At 43.3% G+C, this 21,383-nt stretch overlaps 1 protein-coding gene across 1 annotated transcript in view; it reads right to left on the bottom strand.

Annotated features, from left to right (window-relative positions):
* LOC147121469 (beta-soluble NSF attachment protein) overlaps positions 1-5,805 on the bottom strand; it is a 38,219-nt gene extending 32,414 nt beyond the window's left edge. The window contains exons 1-2 of the mRNA XM_085981749.1: positions 5,540-5,805; positions 2,732-2,811 (exon numbers count right to left, since the gene is read on the bottom strand). Of these exons, the coding sequence (XP_085837875.1) occupies positions 2,732-2,811; positions 5,540-5,637 (178 nt within the window). The 5' untranslated portion in view covers positions 5,638-5,805. The remainder of the gene's footprint in view (positions 1-2,731; positions 2,812-5,539) is intronic.
* Between the last annotated feature and the right edge of the window lie 15,578 nt (positions 5,806-21,383).

Genomic DNA, 21,383 nt, shown 5'->3' with positions numbered 1-21,383 from the left:
ACACACTGTACTGGGCAACAGCTGCACTGTGCTTTGTGATGTTCAAAACACACTACAGTATATTGTAACTGAATACAATCAACTATACAAAGATTATCTATAGCTAGCTTAACACAATAATTTATATGACAGTTGAAACAGTTACAATGCCAGTTTCTCCAGTGCTGCTGGTTAATTTTGGTGAATTATAACAGAATGCAACAGACTCACACCTGCGATGCCAAACTGGACAATAAAAGGCTTTAAAAATATCACATTTTTATTTATTGGAATGAAATTTAAGAGACAAAAGGGAACAGAATGTTCTAAGTACATTTAACAATAGACTCCATTTTTTTTTAAAGCGCTGATCTGATGAACTACTCCATTACCTAATCTGTTGGTTAAAGGCCAATGCACAGTACTGCGGCTGCATCTTGAGCAAGTTTAACATTGGACTTTGCATATTGGTGTCAAAATCCAAGAGATGATTACATAGCACACAGCACACATTGATCACATAGCGCACACTGTTGCGATTCTTGCTAGCAGGTGTTTCAGAACCTACAATTTTTAAGTCTGTGATTAAATATAACAGAATGTGATTGAAAAAAAAATTAGAAAGCTGATGGCCACTTTCTTAAAAACCAACATCCCATCTGAACACCTGTGCATTTTGTAAATGGTGATTGCCAACGCTGCCAGATATCGTGCTGCACTGTTGGAAACAAATTGCAGCACGAGAAACCCAACACCAAATAAAATACAAGCGGTGTTTGTTACATGCTTAGATTAGAAAAATAAACTATATCTGTCCATTTGCTGGAGAGCAAGGTAGACACTGGACTTCTATTCAGCATGTCTCGTTTCAAACCCAGGTTCAACAGGCTGATCTTGGCAGAGCTGTCAAGCGATATCAAGGAGAGGCTGCTTCTCCAGAGGAAGCCATCTAATCATTCCAAATAAGAGAAAGGAAGACATTTACAGCTTATTGGGGGGGGGGGGGGGGGGGTGCGGGGAGGGGCAGAAACCAAAATCCCATTAAGGAAGGAAAAGAAAAGTGCCAAAACCAAACTGGGAAACTTATGTTTGCTTTTTGAAAAAATGTCACAATACTACTGCAATGTTACAAGGTAAACCATATGAATTATAAATTTTGTTTCAAGTTACAAGTTCAATTATCAGGTTACGTGTGTATGGCTACAAACATAATGCCAATCAGATCGCAAAAAGGTATGATTTTAAGAAATTTGAGATGGAGGAACAATTACATTCAATACACAGTATTGCGGCTGCATCTTGCTTAAGTTTAACATTGGACTTTGCATATTGGTGTCAAAATCCAAGAGATGATTTTGTGCCTCATGTCAAATTTCATATCACATTATGGACGAGTCCTGTTTTTACAGAAAATCCCCAACCATATTGTTCGCTTTCTAACTCAATCTATTTAATACAGCATTCTACACACTAAAGCTACTGTATATTCATTTCTAAATATAGTTTGTCTGGTTTTGGAACATGATAGACCAGGTTTAAATATTGTCATGCTATGTCTGGTCAAAACACCTCCAACCACAATTAGTGGAAATTAAAAAGGCAAGACAGGTTTGAATATTTAAACACTGTAGTAACTGCAAGTCAAAATTTGAATTGCCTTCCAAACTCTCAAAAAGCTTCAGAAATCCATTGGCATGTGAATACCTCCAAACGTCAGAGTTAATCCTCTCATCCCCTTTCATCCATTTTGTAGTGTTTTTACAACCTTCTAACTGAAGATTTATTTTTGCTTACTTCATAAGCAGATCTGTCTTATTTTTTTAATCTGTTCTTCCATCTTACTGCAAGAGCCCAAATACTGTACATAATTGCTTAATATTAAATTAAGCTTGCAAATGGATGATGATAGTAGGAGGGATTCATTATAGATACTGGACAAGGGATGACTTGAAGCTCCATGTCCTCATAATATGTTTACACTGAAATCAATACTACTTGCAAAAATAAGCAACTCTAGCAAAAAAAAAAAAAACAGAATCCATGGCAAGGCACACCTTGACTACTGTTACTGGCAAGCAGTGCCAGGACCGACATTTTGAATCTGCACAGACTGAGCAGACAGGAGTCGCACATGCTTGCCTGTAGCATGACTCACTTTCGCAGGTACCCAGTGGTGCAGTGACAGAAACCACAGGCTGCCTATTGCATTTGTCGCTCCAGCAGATGTGGAGGAAGGCTGAAACTCTACATCTGGGATATGCTGCAGTGAAATCAATTATGTAAACACATCCTTTAAAATGTGAATTTTGTTGAATTTAATTCCATGTAATCATATTTTGCTTCTGTGTTGCACTCAACCTATCAATTGCAGCCTCACTACATGGTTTATATTATTGAAACCAAAAGTTCAGATTACACAAAGGTTTCTTCAGTGATCTCTGTGGATAGGGCTACGGGAACATGGGGAAACCTCAGAACCAGAATGCAGATATACACAAACACACTTCAGTCATTATGTAAGGTCTGATTTTGAATGAAGCAATGTTACTAATGGTAATTGCAGCTATAAAGTATGGGGCCATGTAGCTCAACCTCACTGAATCAAAAGGAATTCCATTCACTTAGCACAGCAAATGCCAGGACTAGTAGTTTAAGTGTAATTATCACCTTTACTTTTAAGACTTTAACAGCAACAACATTGTGATAGCATTCACCCTGTAAACTGTAACCCAGGTTTAAACATGTAACTCACCACTCCAGTTTTTAGCCATCTTGAACATGTTTGCAGCTCTGGCAAACATTTCACATGCCTCTTCTACTCTTGTGTTTCCTCTGTTATAAAATATAATATTAAAGATATAACTAACAGTCAATCATTTATTTCTTTGCACCTTTTCTTTCCTGTAACATTGAGTCTTCTCCCCAGACTTCCCTAATATCATCTCACAATCAGCAAAGGAGACACGATTAAATTGGGATAAGCTCGGGTCTAGGTGTTTTGCCCAATGCTCCAACCCCTTAGCATATCTCCTCCCAATCCCACATTAGTACTCGATGAAAACAGATGCAATAGATCCAATTGCATTCAACTAACAGGAACTCATAGTTACAGTCCTCTGGTTGAGCTACAAGACACATCTTAATGTTCAACATCAGTGTGTCACTCAACATATGACCTGCAGATTGGTCGTAACTTTCCCTCTGCCATTTTGTTGTCATTTCTACACAACTATTCAAAGAGTGTCAAATTTTCTGACACTATGGCCAAAGAGCAAAAACCCAAGCAGAATCAAGGATGGAATCTGATACACTATTAAACTGCACTTCAAGTCTACACCAGAAGAGAGAGGCATTGGTGGTCTGAATTTATGGCACCTGCATTACTGGTACCTCAAGGCTCTGGATGGACAGTAGAGTAGGGATGGACAGTAGAGTAGGGATGGACAGTAGAGTAGGGATGGACAGTAGAGTAGGGATGGACAGGGCTGTTCAAACAGCAGCTCACAAAACTCAGTTCTATTTACACTTATATTTCTTACTCATTGCTTTGCCCTGTTTAAATTTTGTGGGTTTGGAGATTTCCAAAGAGCTGCTCTTAACATTACTGCCATATTGGTGTAAAAATCCTAAATCAGAACATGAAGATTTGTTAGTATCAAGAGTTTAAGATAGATACAAATTACTGGAAACATGGATTTAAACTTTATGTGACCACAAGGTTCCACAACATGCATCTAAGTGGTACACAGACAAAGAAACTTTTACGCTGCTGGAACAAAGGTACACTTTTCTCCATATTATATGGTAGCCATTATGAGAGAGATAATGTTTTATGATAAGTAAATCATATATCCTGATAAAATCAAATGTATATAACAGCATATCACAATAAAAATAATTGAATGAAAATGTGGTTGAAAAGAAAATGAATCTTGGAACAGTGTTTTATGAAGAGAATCCTACCCTTGTGCTGTCAATGTGTTATTATCAAGTGATGTCGGACATAGTAATAGGTTTTTGCTATTACGTAATTACTTTCAGTTTTATTGTTGCTTTGAATATTGAAAAAAGTACTTGCAAGCAAATCTTCAGTTGCTGATATTAAGAGCTAAGTAAAATATGGTAATATGTTTCATGTTTGTTGTAGTAATTTAGCTGTCTCAGTTAACTTCCCAATGGCTCACACGTTTATCCAAAAAGTAGCTTAGCCCAACAGACAGGAAGGTTCAAAGTTCAATTCTTGGTCTCTGTTGAGTTAATGATCTCTGCTGAGGCAGAGGTAGGGGCACTACAATTGGCTGAGGGAGGGCATAACATACCAGGGTTCCTGATCATTATCCATCCCCACAATGGTAGATATCAGGTGAGTACAGGATCAGGATGGGTTGTGATGACCCCACAGGACAAATGGCTAATAATAAATGGCAGATAAATACTGACCACTTAGGTGAGTATTAGACAGCACCTGGTGGGCATGCAACTGTAAGGAGGGAGGAAGAGAAAAAATTTGGCTTTTTAGCCAATTTGTCTTGAATACATGAATAGGCTTTTAATATCATATACTGTGCGCTTACACAATAGGATCTATATGGATAAATAACACTGAACTTTGGCCATACCATTTACTGTGTGGAATCTCTTTCCCCTACAGTTTAAAAAAAGTCTTTAAAAATGTTGAAGTAACATATTTACATTTAAATGGAAGTCATTTAAATTAGTTATTCCCAGCATTAGTTGTTCCCAGCCTCAGTGCAAATAGACATCAATCTATTGAACAGCAAATTTATTTTCTTAAAAATCACAACCACTTGGGAACATTTAAGGAACCGATTTATTTCTGTGCGACTACTACGGATAGACATCTATGCTATTTGCAGTCATAATCCCAAATTCAAGGCTGCAGTGACTGGTGATGGTCTAATCTTGTGCACCGAGGCCGCACACACACTAATAATGTCAGACAACAGGACAAGCGCCAGCACCAGTAGCTGGACAGCTACAGCAACCTTGGCTGCCACCGGCGCTTGATGCATATTTCGCTTTACACTCTGCAACCCGCCTTTATAACGATTTACGGATAAAATTAAAAGGAAAAAGCCCCAAACGATCAGATATTCCCAACTAAAGATTACTTCACGTCATCCACCCTCCCCCCATCATGCCAGCCTCAAGACTTGCAATGTAGGTAATCGAAAAGGACAAATATACTCCCGAATTCTTACAAAACCCTTTATTTCCAAGCAGGAAACTATATTCGTGCATTTGAAATTATTCCAGCACCTCTGGTACCCATGGTAAAAGATGGCAGCCAAACACTGCAGTATTTTCAGAGATGATTCTAGCTGCGGAATTTATTCAATATAATCGGCTTTTGGACATTAAAAATGTGCATTTGGCACAATATTTTTTTTTAAACTGTTGGTATTGGACTTGATAAATGCAATGCAAGGGCCTGATAAATGCAAAGAGCCAGCGTGCATAAGCCCAAAGCTGTGTTTGCTACAAGGGCTGCACGATCATGTCATCCCGTTGACTCCCTACCGACCGATGCTGCTCTTACCCAAACAAGCCTCCCAGGAACGAATGCGACGATTTCACCTTCTTCTCGGCGTCAGCCATCAGTTGCATAGCTTCTTTTTCTTTGCCAGAATTATCCATTTTTATTAATTTAAAAAAAAAAGCTATAACATGTAATTGCTAATGCCGACTGAAAGCCTGCAAGGCTTCTGCTGCACAGGGAGATCAGCGACCCAGACTGCCCACGGTGGCTGAGTCAGCGCAGTGGAGCTGTGGCTGCCGCGGAGCCCCGCCCACCCGCCGGCTCACACGGCATCCTGGCCATTGTAGTTCTCTCCCAACTTGCGCCGCAAGGACTTCCGGCGTCGAGGGGGCGGAAAAGGGACTACAAGTCCCAGAGCGCCTCGCGCTAGGCCGCGTCCAAACAACTCCTCCACGCGTGCCGCCCACACCAGCTGGTTGGATGTGGCTCGTGTTGGCGGAGCAGAGTCCCAGCCGCAAAAAGTGCTTGCATTCTTGCAAAATATAGGACTGATTGGGATAATTTTATCATCATTATCACCACATAGTATTTACAGCACAGAAACAGGCCATTCGGCCTAGCATGCCAGTGTTTATGCACCACACTAGCCTCCTCCCACCCCTCTAACCCCATCAACTTATCCTATTCCTTTTTCCCCTCATGCGTTTATCTTGCTCCCTCTTAAATGCATCTATGCTGTTCGCCTCAACTACTCCCTGTGGTAGCGAGTTGCACATTCTAACCACTCTCTGGGTAAAGAAGTTCCTCCTGAATTCCCTATTGGATTTATTAGTAACTATCTTATATTCACAGCCCAGCCCCTAGTTCTTGTGGTCTCCCCCACAAGTGGAAACATCTCCACTTCTACCATATCAAACTCTTTCATAATCTTAAAGACCTCTATGGGGCACCCCTCATACACCCTGGAGCATTCTTCAGCAAAAGGAGAGACAATTTGTTGGAGAGCTGGAAAAATAACTGATTGGTACATTGAAACTAATAGAAAGCAAGTTTTTTTCTTAAAAACCATTTAGAGTTTTTTTTAAACACTGCAACCCATGGAATTTGTTTTGAAGGGGAAATTCCTGTCCAGAAAGCCATACGGCCTTCTGTGCCATACGATCCTGTAGGAAAACTGACGACCTGAAATGACTGAAATGTTACTAAAATGGATACCAGAGGACAAGAACAGGAAAGGTCAGTAATAGGGCAGTATCTTCTATGTTTTAAGCTGTCGCCTGCCTACCCAATAAACTGATAGGCAGTGAAGAGTTTGGCCATTGTTAACTTTGGCTGCAACACCATCAATTGGTTGAAAAGTCAAACTGCCTATTTTGGATGACCAAAAGTTTCCCATTTTGCAGTGCTGTAGAAGGGTTTAATACGTGGGAGTGAGCATCATCCTGCTTAAACAAATCTGGAGGGCTTGCATATTTGTAAGAAAACAGGAGCAGATGGAATGCTTCCATGAATATTTGAGGAAATAAAGGGAAGGGTTATGACTGGAACTTTACAAACCTCATTAAATACAGTGTAGTAACGTAAAACAAAAGATGTCTACTATCAGATTCATGAAAGACAGGGAAAAGTTTTAAAGTAAGTAGCAAAATATCTGGATTGTAAATGTGCTGAATGAAAAATGTGGTTTTATTTGTTATAGTCAACTTAAATCAACATATGAATACCAACAAGAAATACCTGAATGCAGTAATGGTAACATAGAAACATAGAAGATAGGAGCAGGAGTAGGCCATTCGGCCCCGCTCCGCCATTTACATAGAAACATAGAAGATAGGAGCAGGAGTAGGCCATTCAGCCCTTCGAGCCTGCTCCGCCATTCAATGTGATCATGGCTGATCATCCAAATTCAGTACCCCGTCCCTGCCTTTTCCCCATATCCCTTGATCCCTTTAGCCTCAAGAAATATATCCAACTCTTTCTTGAATATATTTAATGAACTAGCCTCCACCGCCCTCTGTGGCAGAGAATTCCACAGGTTCACCACTCTCTGGGTGAAGAAATTCCTCCTCATTTCAGTCCTAAATGGCTTACCCCTTATCCTTAGACTATGACCCCTGGTTCTGGACTCCCCGGCCATCAGAAACATCCTTCCTGCATCTAGTCTGTCCAGACCTGACAGAATTTTATAGGTTTCGATGAGATCCCCTCTCAATCTTCTAAACTCCAGTGAGTATAAGCCCAATCGACACAATCTCTCCTCATACGTCATTCCTGCCATCCCAGGTATCAGCCTGGTGAATCTTCGCTGCACTCGCTCCATGGCAAGAACGTCCTTCCTCAGGTAAGGTGACCAAAACTGCACACAATACTCAAGGTGCGGTCTCACCAAGGCCCTGTACAACTGTAGCAAGACATCCTTGTTCCTGTACTCGAACTCTCTTGTTACGAAGGCCAACATACCATTTGACTTCGTAACCGCCTGCTGCACCTGCATGCTTACCTTCAGCGACTGGTGCACAAGGACACCCAGGTCTCTCTGCACTTCCCCTTCTCCCAATCTATTGCCATTCAAATAATAATCTGCCTTCCTGTTTTTGCCACCAAAGTGGATAACCTCACATTTATCCACATTATAGTGCATTTGCCATGTTTCTGCCCAATCACCCAACCTGTCCAAATCGTACTGGAGTTTCCCGACATCCTCCTCGCAGCTTACCCTCCCGCCCAGCTTTGTGTCGTCTGCAAATTTGGAGATATTACATCCAATTCCCTCATCCAGATCATTAATATATATTGTGAACAGCTGGGGTCCTAGGACCGATCCTTGCGGTACCCCACTAGTCACTGCCTGCCACTCGGAAAACGACCCGTTTATTCCAACTCTTTGCTTTCTGTCCGCCAACCAGTTCTCTATCCAAGTCAATACCTTGCCCCCAATCCCATGTGCCTTAATTTTGCACGCTAATCTCTTATGTGGGACCTTATCGAAAGCCTTCTGAAAGTCCAAACACACCACATCCACTGGTTCTCCCTTATCTATTTTACCAGTTACATCCTCAAAAAATTCCAGTAGTTTAGTCAAGCATGATTTACCTTTTGTAAATCCATGTTGACTTTGTCCGATCCTGTCACTGCTTTCCAAGTGCTCTGCTATTACATATTTTATAGTAGTCTCTAGCATTTTCCCCACTACCGATGTCAGGCTTACCGGTCTATAATTCCCCGCTTTTTCTCTACCACCTTTTTTGAATAGTGGGGTAACATAAGCTACCCTCCAATCCATGGGTACCGTTCCAGAGTCTATCGAGTTCTGGAAGATGACCAGTAATGCATCTACTATCTCTAGGGCCACTTCCTTAAGTACCCTGGGATGTAGACCATCAGGCCCTGGGGATTTATCGGCCTTCAGTCCCATCAATTTTCCTGACACCATTTTCCTACAAATACTGATTTCTTTCAGTTCCTCTCTTTCATCAGACCCTATGTTCCCCGGCATCTCTGGGAGGTTATTTGTGTCCTCCTTTGTGAAGACAGAACCAAAGTATGTATTTAGTTGGTCTGCTATTTCCTTGTTTCCCATTATAAATTCCCCTGATTCTGACTGTAAGGGACCTATGCTTGACTTCACCAATCTTTTTCTCTTCACATATCTATAAAAGCTTTTACAGTCAGTTTTTATGTTCCCTGTTGGCTTACTCTCATATTCTATTTTCCCTTTCTTAATTAATCCCTTTGTTCTCCTTTGTTGACTCCTAAACTGCTCTCAATCCTCAGGATTATTGCTTTTTCTAGCCAATTTATATGTCCTCTCCTTGAGATCATAAGAACATAAGAAGTAGGAGCAGGAGTAGGCCATACGGCCCCTCGGGCCTGCTCCGCCATTCAATAGGATCATGGCTGATCCGAACCTAGACTCATGTCCACTTCCCTGCCCGCTCCCCGTAACTCCTAATTCCCTTATCAGCTAGGAAACTGTCTATCTCTGTTTTAAATTTATTTAATGTCGCAGCTTCCACAGCTCTCTGAGGTAGCAAATTCCATAGATTTACTACCCTCTGAGTGAAGAAGTTTCTCCTCATCTCAGTTTTGAAAGGGCAGCCCCTTATTCTAAGATTATGCCCCCTAGTTCTAGTCTCACCTATCAGTGGAAACATCCTCACCGTATCCACCCGATCAAGCCCCTTCACAATCTTAATGGCTGATCATCCAAACTCAGAACCCTGTCCCTGCTTTCTCCCCATATCCCTTGATCCCTTTAGCCTTAAGAAATATATCTAACTCCTTCTTGAATATATTTAATGAATTGGCCTCTACTACCTTTTGTGGTAGAGAATTCCACAAGTTCACCACTCTCTGGGTGAAGAAATTCCTCCTCATCTCTGTCCTAAATGGCTTGCCCCTTATCTTTAGGCTGTGACCCCTGGTTCTGGACTCCCCTGCCATCGGGAACACCCTTCCTGCATCTAGTCTGTGTAGTCCTGTTAGAATTTTATAAGTTTCAATGAGATCCCCTCTCATTCTTCTAAACTACAGCGAATATAAGCCAAATCAACCCAATCTCTCCTCATACGTCATTCCTGCCATCCCAGGTATCAGTCTGGTGAATCTTCGCTGCACTCCCTCCATGGCAAGAACATCCTTCCTCAGATAAGGCGACCAAAACTGCACACAATACTCAAGGTGCGGTCTCACCAAGGCCCTGTACAACTGCAGCAAGACATCCTTGTTCCTGTACTCAAACCCTCTCGCTATGAAGGCCAACATACCATTTGCCTTCTTAAGCGCCTGCTGCACCTGCATGCTTACCTTCAGCGACTGGTGTACAAGGACACCCAGGTCTCATTGCACATCTCCTTCTCCCAATCTATTGCCATTCAGATAATAATCTGCCTTCCTGTTTTTGCCACCAAAGTGGATAACCTCGCATTTATCCACATTATACTGCATCTGCCATGCATCTGCCCAACCACCCAACCTGTCCATATGTAAAATATATAAACGAATGAAACAACAAAGTTCAAATGAGGTAACTTTACATTTAACTGTATAATGAGTACTGTGAAATGGACAAATGTCTGAAATGACACTATGCATATTTTTCTGTATTTTGTAGCTTTCATGTATCGCTATCTGAGGAGCTTTGCTGGAGATCTTGATAGAGATGCCCACTACAAGGCCACCCAAAGGATGGAGTGCCACATCAGTCACAGATACAGTGAGATACACATCAGCCGAGATCTAATTGAATGGCAGAACAGGCTCGGGAGTCCAAACGGCCTACTCCTGTTATGTTCCTAGTGTTGGATGATGGTCAACTTCTTGCCAATCTAGCTTTTAGCTGGTTCTGTGGAGGTTTAACTGGCAACACCTGGCACAGTATAGAGAAGAACTGATCGAGTCTCAAGTGTGTGCAGCACATTGGCCAGACACATGTTGTGACAGCCAGGCTCCATGATATTACAAAATTATTGCAACATACAGTACTTATGTCTGTACACATGTGACTGATCCCCTGTTGCACACTGCTTACAAGAAACATGGTTATGTTGTTCCTCCTGTGAGCTCTGGGATTCTGGTTGGGAGGTGAAAGGTCAGTACATCTGTACTGTAAGGAAAATGTCTCATTTACACATGTTGGCCCCGAGGACAACTGCTCCATATAAAAAGATTGTTTCCTGCCTCCTGCTTGTACACCAGGGGCTATTCTCCACACGGATCTCAACGTTTAAGCTGTTGGTCACACCGCAGGCAAAGGTTGCACAGGCAGAAAGGGAAGGGGTGACCAACAGACACAGTAGTAGGTGCAGGCAGGTTGTGCAGGAGTCCCCTGTGGACAACACCCTCTCACAGATATACCACTTTGAATACTGTTGAGGGGGATGGCTTATCAGAGGAAGGCAGCAGCAGCCAACTTCCTGGCATCAGGGGTGGCTCTGCTGCACAGGACGGGAGGAAACTGAGGGGTAGAGCTATAGTAATAGGGGATTCTATTGTAAGGGGAATAGATAGGCGTTTCTGCGGCCACAAACAAGACTCCAGGATGGTGTGTTGCCTCCCTAGTGCAAGGGTCAAGGATGTCATAATTTAATAGGACAAACTCAGCATGGTTTTATGAAGGGGAAGTCATGTTTGACAAATTTGCTGGAGTTTTTTGAGGAAGTAACATACAGGGTGGATAAAGGGGAACCAGTGGACGTAGTGTATTTAGACTTCCAAAAGGCATTTGACAAGGTGCCACACAAAAGATTATTGCTCAAGATAAAAAATCACGGGATTGGGGGTAATATTCTGGCGTGGGTGGAGGATTGGCTCTCTAACAGAAAGCAGAGAGTTGGGATAAATGGTTCGTTCTCAGATTGGCAACCAGTAGTGGTGTTCCGCAGGGGTCAGTGCTGGGTCCCCAACTCTTTACAATCTATATTAACGATTTGGAGGAGGGGACCAAGTGTAACATATCAAAGTTTGCAGATGATACAAAGATGGGATGGAAAGTAGTGAGTGAGGAGGACATAAAAAACCTGCAAAGGGACATAGACAGGCTAAGTAAGTGGGCAGAGATTTGGCAGATGGAATACAATACTGGAAAGTGTGAGGTTATGCACTTTGGCAGGAAAAATCATAGAGCAAGTTATTATCTTAATGGCAAGAAACTGGAAAGTACTGTAGTACAAAGGGATCTGGGGGTCCTGGTGCACCAAACTCAAAAAGTTAGTATGCAGGTGCAGCAAGTGATCAAGAAGGCCAATGGAATGTTGGCTTTTATTGCTAGGGGGATGGAATATAAAAACAGGGAGGTATTGCTGCAGTTGTACAGGGTATTGGTGAGACCGCACCTGGAATACTGCATACAGTTTTGGTGTCCATGTTTAAGAAAAGACATACTTGCTCTCGAGTCAGTACAAAGAAGGTTCACTCGGTTAATCCCGGGGATGAGGGGGTGGTCATATGAGGAGAGGTTGAGTAGATTGGGACTCTACTCATTGGAGTTCAGAAGAATGAGAGGCGATCTTATTGAAACATATAAGATTGTGAAGGGGCTTGATCGGGTGGATGCGGTGAGGATGTTCCCAATGATGGGTGAAACTAGAACTAGGGGGCATAATCTTAAAATAAGGGGCTGCTCTTTCAAAACTGAGATGAGGAGAAACTTCTTCACTCAGAGGGTGGTAGGTTTGTGGAATTTGCTGCCCCAGAAAGCTGTGGAAGCTACATCATTAAATAAATTTAAAACAGAAATAGATAGTTTCCTAGAAGTAAAGGGAATTAAGGGTTACGGGGAGCGGGCAGGAAATTGGACATGAGTCTAGGTTCGGAATGGTCATGGCCCTGTGGGTAGTGGAGTGGGCCCAGGGGCCGTGTAGCCTGGTTCTGCTCCTACTGTGTTCTAATTCTGTGTTAGATTTCAGGAGATGGTTTTATTCCTGTTCCTGGCTGGGGTGGAGATCGCCTTTACAGAAGGTAAGTACTGTAGAAAATATAGGGACAGAGTGATCTCCTGGAAGAATTTCGATCGCCTAGATGGGTCGGAGAGGAATTTCCCAGATTTTTTTCTCCCAAATTGGCCATTGGGTCTTTATCTGGTTTTTCGCCTCTCCCGGGAGATCACATGGGTTCGGGTGGATGGAGAGTGATAGAAGATTTGAGGTTAGGATCAGATCAGCCATGATCTTATTGAATGGTGGAGCAGGCTCGAGGGGCCGATTGGCCTACTCCTGCTCCTATTTCTTATGTTCTTATGTTCTTATGTCTCAGAGCGGCTGCAGAACATTTTGGAAGGGGAGGGAGAACAGCCAGTTGTCGTGGTGCATATAGGTACCAACGATATAGGTAAAAAATGGGATGAGGTCCTAAAAGCTGAATATAGGGAGTTACGAGGTAAATTAAAAAATAGGACCTCAAAGGTAGTAATCTCAGGATTGCTACCAATGCCACGTGCTAGTCAGAGTAGAAATAGAAGGATATTTCAGATGAATACATGGCTAGAGCAATGGTGCAAGGGGGAGTGATTCAAATTCCTGGGACATTGGAACCGGTTCTGGGGGAGGTGGGACCAGTACAAACTGGACGGTTTGCACCTGGGCAGGGCTGGGACCGAAGTCCTAGGGGGAGTGTTTGCTAGTGCTCTGGGGAAGGGTTTAAACTAAAATGGCAGAAGGTTGGGAACCTGAGCAGGGGGACAGAGGAAAGGGAAACAAGGATAAAAGCAAAAGATAGGAAGGAGAAAAACAAAAGTGGCAGTCAGAGAAATCAACAGTTCAAATCAAACATGGCCACAGTAAATAATAATTCTAATAGGTCTAAGAGCGTTAAAAAAATAAGCCTGAAGGCTTTGTGTCTTAATGCGAGGAGCATTCGTAATAAGGTGCATGAATTAGCTGCGCAAATAGAGGTAAACGAATATGATTTGATTGGGATTACGGAAACATGGCTCCAGGGTGGCCAAGGCTGGGAACTCAACATCCAGGGGTATTCAATATTCAGGAAAGATAGGCAAAAAGGAAAGGGAGGTGGGGTAGCATTGCTGGTTAAAGAGGGGATTAACACAATTGTAAGGAAGGATATTAACTCTGATAATGTGGAATCTGTATGGGTAGAAATGAGAAACACCAAGGGGCAGAAATCGTTAGTGGGAGTGGTATATAGACCTCCAAAGAGTAATGCGGAGGTTGGGGATGGCATTAAAAGGGAAATTAGAGAAGCGTGCAATAAGGGCACAGCAGACTTTAATCTACATATAGATTGGGCTAACCAAATTAGTAACAATACTGTGGAGGAGGAATTCCTGGAGTGTTTACGGGATGGTTTCCTGGACCAATATGTCAAGGAACCAACCAGAGATCAGGATTAATTAGCAATCTTGTTGTACGAGGCCCCTTGGGTCGGAGCGATCATAATATGATAGAATTCTTCATTAAGATGGAGAGTGAAGTAGTTGACTCAGAGACTAGGGTCCTGAATTTAAATAAAGGAAACTACGATGGTATGAGGTGCGAGTTGGGTAGGATTGATTGGGGAATGGCACTCAAAGGGTTGACGGTGGATAGGCAATGGCAAACATTCAAAGACCAAATGGATGAGCTACAGAATTTGTTCATCCCAGTTTGGCATAAAAATAAAACAAAAAAGGTGACTCAACAGTGGCTAATAAGGGAAATTAGGGATAGCATAAGATCCAAGGAGAGGACATATAAATTGGCCAGAAAAAGAAGTAAACCTGAGGATTGGGAGCAGTTTAGGATTCAACAAAGGAGGACAAAGGGATTAATTAAGAAGGGGAAAATAGAATATGAGAGTAAGCTTTCAGGGAACATAAAAACTGACTGTAAAAGCTTTTTTCGCTTTGTGAAGAGAAAAAGATTGGTGAAGTCAAGCGTAGGTCCCTTGCAGTCAGAATCAGGGGAATTTATAATGGGGAACAAAGAAATGGAAGTCCAATTAAATACATATTTTGGTTCTGTCTTCACAAAGGAGGACACAAATAACCTCCCAGAGATGCCGGGGAACATAGGGTCTGATGAAAGGGAGGAACTGAAAAAAATCAGTATTTGTAGTGAAATGGTGTTAGGGAAATTGACGGGATTGAAGGCCGATAAATCCCCAGGGCCTGATAATCTACATCCTAGGGTACTTAAGGAAGTGGCCCTAGAAATAGTAGATGCATTGCTTATCATCTTCCAACATTCGATGGAATCTGGGACAGTACCCATGGATTGGAGGGTAGCTAATGTTACCCCACTATTCAAAAAAGGTGGTAGAGAGAAAACGGGGAATTACAGACCGGTAAGCCTGACATCGGTAGTGGGGAAAATGCTGGAGTCCATTATAAAAGATGTAATAGCAGAGCACTTGAAAAATAGTGACAGGATCGGACAAAGTCAACATGGATTTACAAAAGGTAAATCATGCTTGACTACTGGAATTTTTTGAGGATGTAACTGGTAAAATAGATAAGGGAGAACCAGTGGATGTGGTGTATTTGGACTTTCAAAAGGCTTTCGATAAGGTCCCGCATAAGAGATTAGCGTGTAAAGTTAAGGCACATGGGATTGGGGGCAAGGTATTGACTTGGATAGAGAACTGGTTGGCAGACAGAAAGCAAAGAGTTGGAATAAACGGGTCTTTTTCCGAGTGGCAGGCAGTGACTAGTGGGGTACTGCAGGGATCGGTCCTTGGACCCGAGCTATTCACAATATATATTAATGATCTAGACAAGGGAACTAGATGTAATATCTCCAAGTTTGCAGACGACACAAAGCTGGGTGGGCGTGTGTGCTGTGAGGAGGATGCCGAGAAACTCCAGGATGATTTGGACAGGTTGGGTGATTGGGCAGAAGCATGGCAGATGCAATATAATGTGGATAAATGTGAGGTTATCCACTTTGGTGTCAAAAACAGGAAGGCAGATTATTATCTGAATGGCAATAGATTGGGAGAAGGGGAAGTGCAACGAGACCTGGGTGTCCTTGTGCATCAGTCGCTGAAGGTAAGCATGCAGGTGCAGCAGGCGGTTAAGAAGGCAAATGGTATGTTGGCCTTCATAGCGAGAGGGTTTGAGTACAGGAACAAGGATGTCTTGCTGCAGTTGTACAGGGCCTTGGTGAGACCACATCTTGAGTATTGTGTGCAGTTTTGGTCGCCTTATCTGAGGAAAGATGTTCTTGCCATGGAAGGAGTTCAGAGAAGATTCACCAGGCTGATACCTGGGATGGCAGGAATGACGTTTGAGGAGAGATTGGGTCGATTGGGCTTATACTCGCTGGAGTTTAGAAGAATGAGAGGGGATCTCATTGAAACTTATAAATTTCTGACAGGACTGGACAGACTAGATGCAGGAAGGATATTCCCGATGGTCGGGGAGTCCAGAACCAGGGGTCACAGTCTAAGGATAAGGGGTAAGCCATTTAGGACAGAAATGAGGAGGAATTTCTTCACCCAGAGAGTGGTGAACCTGTGGAATTCTCTACCACAGAAGGCAGTAGAGGCCAATTCATTAAATATATTCGAGAAGGAGTTAGATATATTTCTTAAGGCTAAAGGGATCAAGGGGTATGGGGAGAAAGCAGGGACAGGGTACTGAATTTGGATGATCAGCCATGATCGCATTGAATGGCGGAGCAGGCTCGAGGGGCCGAATGGCCTACTCCTGCTCCAATTTTCTATGTTTCTATGTTATTAAATCTCTCACTCCTCATGCATTCCTCAGCCATTCTGGGGAGAGGAGACAAAATCTCCTCTTCTGTTTGCACAATCACAAATGCGTTCTTTATAAAATAGGTTTTATGATTTCACTACAAATAGCAAGCAGAGCTTCCCCCAGGTTCCTTGTGCCAAAGGAGTGAGACAACAACAACAACGTATATTTATATAGCACCTTTAACGTAGTAAAACGTCCCAAGGCGCTGCACAGGATTATTTTAAGACAAAAAATTTGACACCGAGCCACATAAGGATAAATTAGGGCAGGTGACCAAAAGCTTGGTCAAAGAGGTAGGTTTAAAGAAGGATAGAGAGGTAGCGAGGCGGAGAGGTTTAGGCAGGGAATTCTAGAGCTTAGGGCCTGGGCAACAGAAGGCACGGCCACCAAAGGTTGAACAATTATAATCAGGGATGCTCAAGAGGGCAGAATTAGAGGAGCGCAGATATCTCAGGGGGTTGTGGGGCTGAAGGAGATTACAGAGATAGGAAGAGGCGAGGCCATGGAGGGATTTGAAAACAAGGATGAGAATTTTGAAATTGAGACAAGAGAGAAGAGAAATAGGATGGATAGGGAGTAAATATCAGGTTATCAAAAATAGAGAGTCACGCATCGCAAGAAAATTGTGGAAGGAGAATAAAACACATCAGGATACAGGAATAAAACAGGTGCAGTAAGGATGCAAGACAGTGATAAATTTGTCAAGAGTAGATTGCATACAAAGCCCTGTGGTAAGTCTCTTCTTCCTCCCTCCTCCACTGTCAAATTTCTGCCACTCTCTGAATATAATTGTGTGCCTGCCAGAAAGTATCACTTCATTGTACAGTGTTGCCACATCCAGTCCTTGCAAACTGTATTTGAAGATCAAACATCACATGCTAATAAACAGTATAATTTGTACCAGATAAGCCTTTGAGGAATTTTTAGTGCTTCATATTATCAATATTATCTTAGCTTTCCTACGATGAGAGCCATGCTGCAGCCATGGCTTTTTGGATAGGAATTGTGGTGGAACATATAGCCTGGTACGGTGGCTTTGATAAGGTGAAAGCAGTCACCCCTCATGAGCCAGATTTTAATCAGTCCCAGGATGTCAATAGACTGAACCAAGATGAAGTAATGGACGGGGAGTGCCAATTGCATATTAACCAATTATGTATTATCCTGTATGCTTAATGGTTCTTCATATTAAAGCCTAAAATCGTTTAACCTGCATGGCCAGCATTACTGCTGCTAAAACTGGTATGAATTTCTTTGTGATTTGCACACAAGAACAATGCTGCATTGACAAAGTTAACATGCCTATACTTGCTTATAAACTGTTAAATCTCTAACTTCTTTCAGTTCAGGCGAAAGGTCATCGACCTGAAACGTTAACTCTGTTTCTCTCTCCACAGATGCTGCCTGACCTGCTGAGTATTTCCAGCATTTTCGGTTTTTATTTCAGATTTCCAGCATTTGCAGTATTTTGCTTTTGTTCAAATAAATTACTTGTATTTTAAGCAAATACAACAAATCCACTGTGGGAGGTAGGGCACAAATATTCCAAGATATAAAATGACTGAGAATAAGAGGTTTTTTGGCAGGGAGAACAAAGAAAACTACTCGCATCTTAACAAGTTTGCTAAAGAGCTAGGCAAATGCATTATATTTGTGAGGCTCTGTATCTTTCAGTATCAGTAAGTTGTGTAATGTTTTTTACATTATGTCAGTCATGTCATAGATTTCTTGTGTAAATTGGTAAATGTCTTGGTCTCTCTCTGTCTCTCTTGTTCTGTCACCCTCACAAGGGGTATGGGGAGAGAGCAGGAATATGGTATTGAGATAGAGGATCAGCCATAGTCATATTGAATGGCGGAGCAGGCTTGAAGGGCCGAATGGCCAACTCCTGCTCCTATGTTTCTATGTTTCTATGTTTCTAAATTTGCTGTATGACAGTGTTGCGTGAGTTATTATCCCATTTAACCTGCAATGGGACTTCAGTAAGCATGAGAAACTATGCTCCAAGTTCTGGACTACCTATGAGGAACACCAGACATCTATTAGTTGGTTTCTTATGTTTTTCTCAATTTTCTTTCCTTACTGAACTCTCCAGGACCCCACAGGTTTTGCAGCTGAAAGGATGGGGAAAGAGAGGCTTCCTCTCAGGTCACTCCCAATAAGACTTTAACTGATTGCTAAGAGGGATGCAAGAGCAGCTCTTTTGATTTCCCTCCCCCACTGAGGTAATGCCTTCCTGAAATAGCAAAGCAGAGACCTGGAACTTAGCAAAGTGTCAGCGTAGACCCGGCTCACCACTGCCAGAAACGTTCATTGGTGCAGGCAAAAAAAAATTAAAGACAAAACTGCTACAAGCACAAGTGAGGTCAGTTTCTTTCTCAAACTTTTTTTTAATAATATATTTGAGCAATTTAGGAGATGCCTGGTAATAGACCTTCATCTACTACATTATCCCATTGCTGTTTGCGGGAGCTTGCTGTGCACAAATTGGCTGCCGCATTTCCTACATTATAACAGTGACTACACTTCAGAAGTACTTTGTTGGCTGTAAAGTGCTCTGGGACTACGTAGAATTAAATAGGATATATGGCACAGAAACAGGCCATTCAGCCCAACCAGTCCACGCCGGCATTTATGCTTCCCGCGAGCCTCCTCCCGTCTTTCCTCATCTAAATCTATCAGCATAACCCTCTATTCACTTCTCCCACATATGCTTGTCTAGCCTCCCCTTAAATGCATCTATACTATTCACTTCAACCACTCCCTGTGGTAGCAAGTTCCACATTCTCACCACTCTTTGGGTAAAGAAGTTTCTTCTGAATTTCCTATTGAATTTCTTGGTGACTATCTTATATCGATGGCCTCTAGTTATGCTCTTCCCCACAAGTAGAAACATTCTCTCTGTATCCACTCTATCAAAATATTTCATAATTTTAAAGACCTCTATTAGGTCACCCTTCAGCCTTTTTTCAAGAGAAAAGAGACTCAGCCTGTTCATCCTTTCCTGATATGTATACCCTCGCATTTCTGGTATCATCCTTGTAAATCTTCTCTGCACCCTCTCCAGTGCCTCTATATCCTTTTTATAATATGGCGACCAGAACTGTACGCAGTACTCGTTAAGTGTGGTCTTGTAGGAATAAGTGTATTCCTAACAAATAACGGAGCTTGACTCGGAAGAACAACAAACTGGATTTTAATGTTGGGTGGCTGGTGGTCAGGCAGACGATCATAACTGGTGCGCTGTAATGACGATGGGTGGCCAGTGGTCTCGGCGGTCGTGCTGTCTGGACTTGGCGGGCGAGGTCGAAAGGTGCTGGTCGTGAGCGGATCCTTGCGTGCGTCATGGCGAATAATACGTATCCAGCCGTGCGAAGGACCGTGGTGTCATGGCGAACAAAGCGCATTCAGCCATGCGAAAGACCGTGGAGACGTGTGACCTCTGCAGCCCGTGGCAGGTTGGGCATACGCGGACCATGGCTCTGTTGATGTTGGAAAAAGTTCCCAGTCTGACGAAATCTGTAGGAATGCCGAACGGGCGATCCAGGAGGACTTGGTGGGCGAGTTCGGTGAACTCGCCGACAGGTGAGCGAACTCATCGGCAGTCTGGAACGCACGGAACGGTGCGTGCTGTAGTGCTAAGACGGTAACACAGAAGTGAGTGAACCGTTGCTGCGTTGATCAGTGATCGGTGATGACAGCAACTTTCGTGTGGCCGATCGCGGCCGCGGAATGCCCGTTGGACCCATCGTCGATGTTTGCAGCGTCAGTAGATGGTTGCTTTTGTCGAGGGGAAAACTGTAGAGAGGGCGGTAACGCTTTGAGTTGTTGTTGCTTTAGGGGGAAAACTGCTGGGAGGGCGGCAACACTTCGAGTTGTTGTTGATTCAAGTGGAAAACTGCCGGGAGGGCGGCAACGCTTCGCTTTCGCGCTGAAAAAAGTGGTAGAAAACACAACCAGCAGGCTGACGGGCTGGTGCGTCGTCGGCGAGGAATGAGTCTTCGTGTTTCACGAGGGTGGGTCCTCGTGTTTCACGAGGGATGGGTCCTCGTGGTTCGCGAGGGATGGGTCCTCGTGGTTCGCGAGGGATGGGTCCTCGTGGGTCGCGAGGAGTGCGTCCTCGTGGTTCGTGAGGGATGGGTCCTCATCGTTCGCGAGGGATGGGTCCTCGTGGGTCGTGAGGAGCGAGTCCTCATGGCATCTCCGCGGGGGTGCGCTCCGATCGTGTGGGCTCAAAAACCTGCGGAACCCGTGCTTGGAGGGATGTATACTTGCTGTTGCATTGGGAGATGTTGTAGAGACGGACGATCCGTGTGGCGGTAGAAATGTCGAATACGGAGACCGTAAGCAGGTGCGTGGTCTGCGCCACATCGATGTTCTCGGCGAACGGGGCTTCTACCTTTATAAAGCACGAGGGCGGTTGCTGCTCCCTGTATTGCGGTAGCGACAGCGAAACGGCTGATGCTTCCATGGCGTGCTTTTGTGAAAATCGTTCACAAAAATCGGGGTCCGGCTGCATTTCATTCGTGAAAAACGGGCTCACCTCCAGGCTGCGCTTCCTTTGCGAAGACGTTCGCAAAGACGGGGTCGCCAATATAGGAATTGGTGTACGTCGGTTGTTGCTTGTCGGATGTTGTTCGCCGTACTCTTCCTCTGTGAAATGGTTCACAGAGACGGGGTTCAGCCTGTGCGCTGCTTCCGTGAAAAATG

This window comes from Somniosus microcephalus, chromosome 3, assembly GCF_052327205.1.
Source record: "Somniosus microcephalus isolate GS21.2 chromosome 3, FLI_Smic_1.0, whole genome shotgun sequence".
Lineage (NCBI taxonomy): Eukaryota > Metazoa > Chordata > Chondrichthyes > Squaliformes > Somniosidae > Somniosus > Somniosus microcephalus.
This window is presented reverse-complemented; position numbering and strand designations above follow the sequence as displayed.